At 48.4% G+C, this 1,311-nt stretch overlaps 1 protein-coding gene across 1 annotated transcript in view; it reads right to left on the bottom strand.

Annotated features, from left to right (window-relative positions):
• NLRP12 (NLR family pyrin domain containing 12) overlaps positions 1 to 1,311 on the bottom strand; it is a 28,718-nt gene that overhangs the window by 14,635 nt on the left and 12,772 nt on the right. Inside the window, exon 5 of the mRNA XM_003801585.2 lies at positions 996 to 1,166. Within this exon, the coding sequence (XP_003801633.2) occupies positions 996 to 1,166 (171 nt within the window). The remainder of the gene's footprint in view (positions 1 to 995; positions 1,167 to 1,311) is intronic.

Here is a 1,311-nt window from a genome sequence, read left to right as displayed (position 1 = left end):
CTTAGCCACTTGAGCCACAGGTGCCGAGACTTGTTGTTATTGTTGTTGTTTAGCAGACCCTGGCTGGGTTCAAACCCACTAGTCCCAATGCATGTGGCTGGTGCCCTAACTACTGAGCTATGGATGCTGAGCCTTTTTTTTTTTTTGAGACAGGGTCTCACTCTGTTGCCCTAGGTAGAGTGCTATGGCATCATCATAGCTCACAGCAACCTCAATTTCTTGGGCTCAAGCAATCCTCTTGCCTCAGCCTCCTGAGTAGCTGGGACTACTGGCACCTACCACACACCTGGCTAGTTTTTCTATTTTTAGTAGAGATGGAGTTTCATTCTTGTTCAGGCTTGTTTCGAACTCCTGACCTCAAGGGATGCTTTCACCTTGGCCTCCTAGAGGATTATAGGAGTGAGCCACTTCACCCAGCCCAGATGTTAGTTTCATGTGTTATGTGCAGTTGTGTCTCAGGGTCATTGCCTATGCAAAAGGATAATAATGGCACCTCCCTCATAATGTAGTTGCAAGGATCAAATAATTTGCTAAACACGGAGGAGGTAGAATGGGGCTGGGCACTTGAGCACGAGCTGCTGTTTATTAATCCCCCATTGTGGAGATGTCACCTTATGCAGCTTTGGGACACAGGGTGTATAGCTGGGGACGCTCTGGTGGAGCATCTGAGTTGGTTTTCAAAGGCTGAGTAAGTATCACACAGAAGAACAGGGTAAGAGCGGCACTGCAGGAGAAGGAGACAGTACAAGGAAAGGCTTTGTGATCAGGGAACTCCGAAGAGTCAGGACAGAGTCAGCAAAGATGGTGTGGGTTCTGGGCGGGAACGTGGCCCCTCTGAAGTACACAGCATCCAGAGCAGGGTCTAAGGCCATGGGTTTCAGAGGAAGCCCTGATTGACAGGTAGGGATTTGGGGATCCTCAGCATTTGGAGTTATTTCAAGCTTGCCTGGAGAGATCATAGAGACTAAGAATTAGTTCCCAGGGACAAGACTCACTGGACCATCTGCAGCCTGCACTGGGGATGCTGCAGCCCCTCACAAAGCAGTTTCATGCCTGGAAGTCCAAGGCTGTTGCCGCTGAGATCCATCCTTATTAGATTCTTATTGGCTGTAAGAGCGGCTGCCAGGTCCCGGCAGGCAGAGCTGGAGACTTGGCACCTCTTCAGCCTAGGATGGAAAAAAGGACAATGCGCAGGGTCACTTCCTTTTTTGCAGTTTTGTGTGTGTGTTTTTTTTTCCCCCTTACCTTTCTCTTGCTCCCTCTTTTAGGCTATACCTATTTTTTCCTCTTTCTTTTCTTTTTTTTTTTTTT

This window comes from Otolemur garnettii, unplaced genomic scaffold (genome assembly GCF_000181295.1).
Source record: "Otolemur garnettii isolate 467f Iridium unplaced genomic scaffold, OtoGar3 scaffold00212, whole genome shotgun sequence".
NCBI classification, from domain to species: domain Eukaryota; kingdom Metazoa; phylum Chordata; class Mammalia; order Primates; family Galagidae; genus Otolemur; species Otolemur garnettii.
The sequence above is the reverse complement of the archived record's forward strand: the minus strand, read 5'-3'. Positions and strand labels throughout refer to the sequence as shown.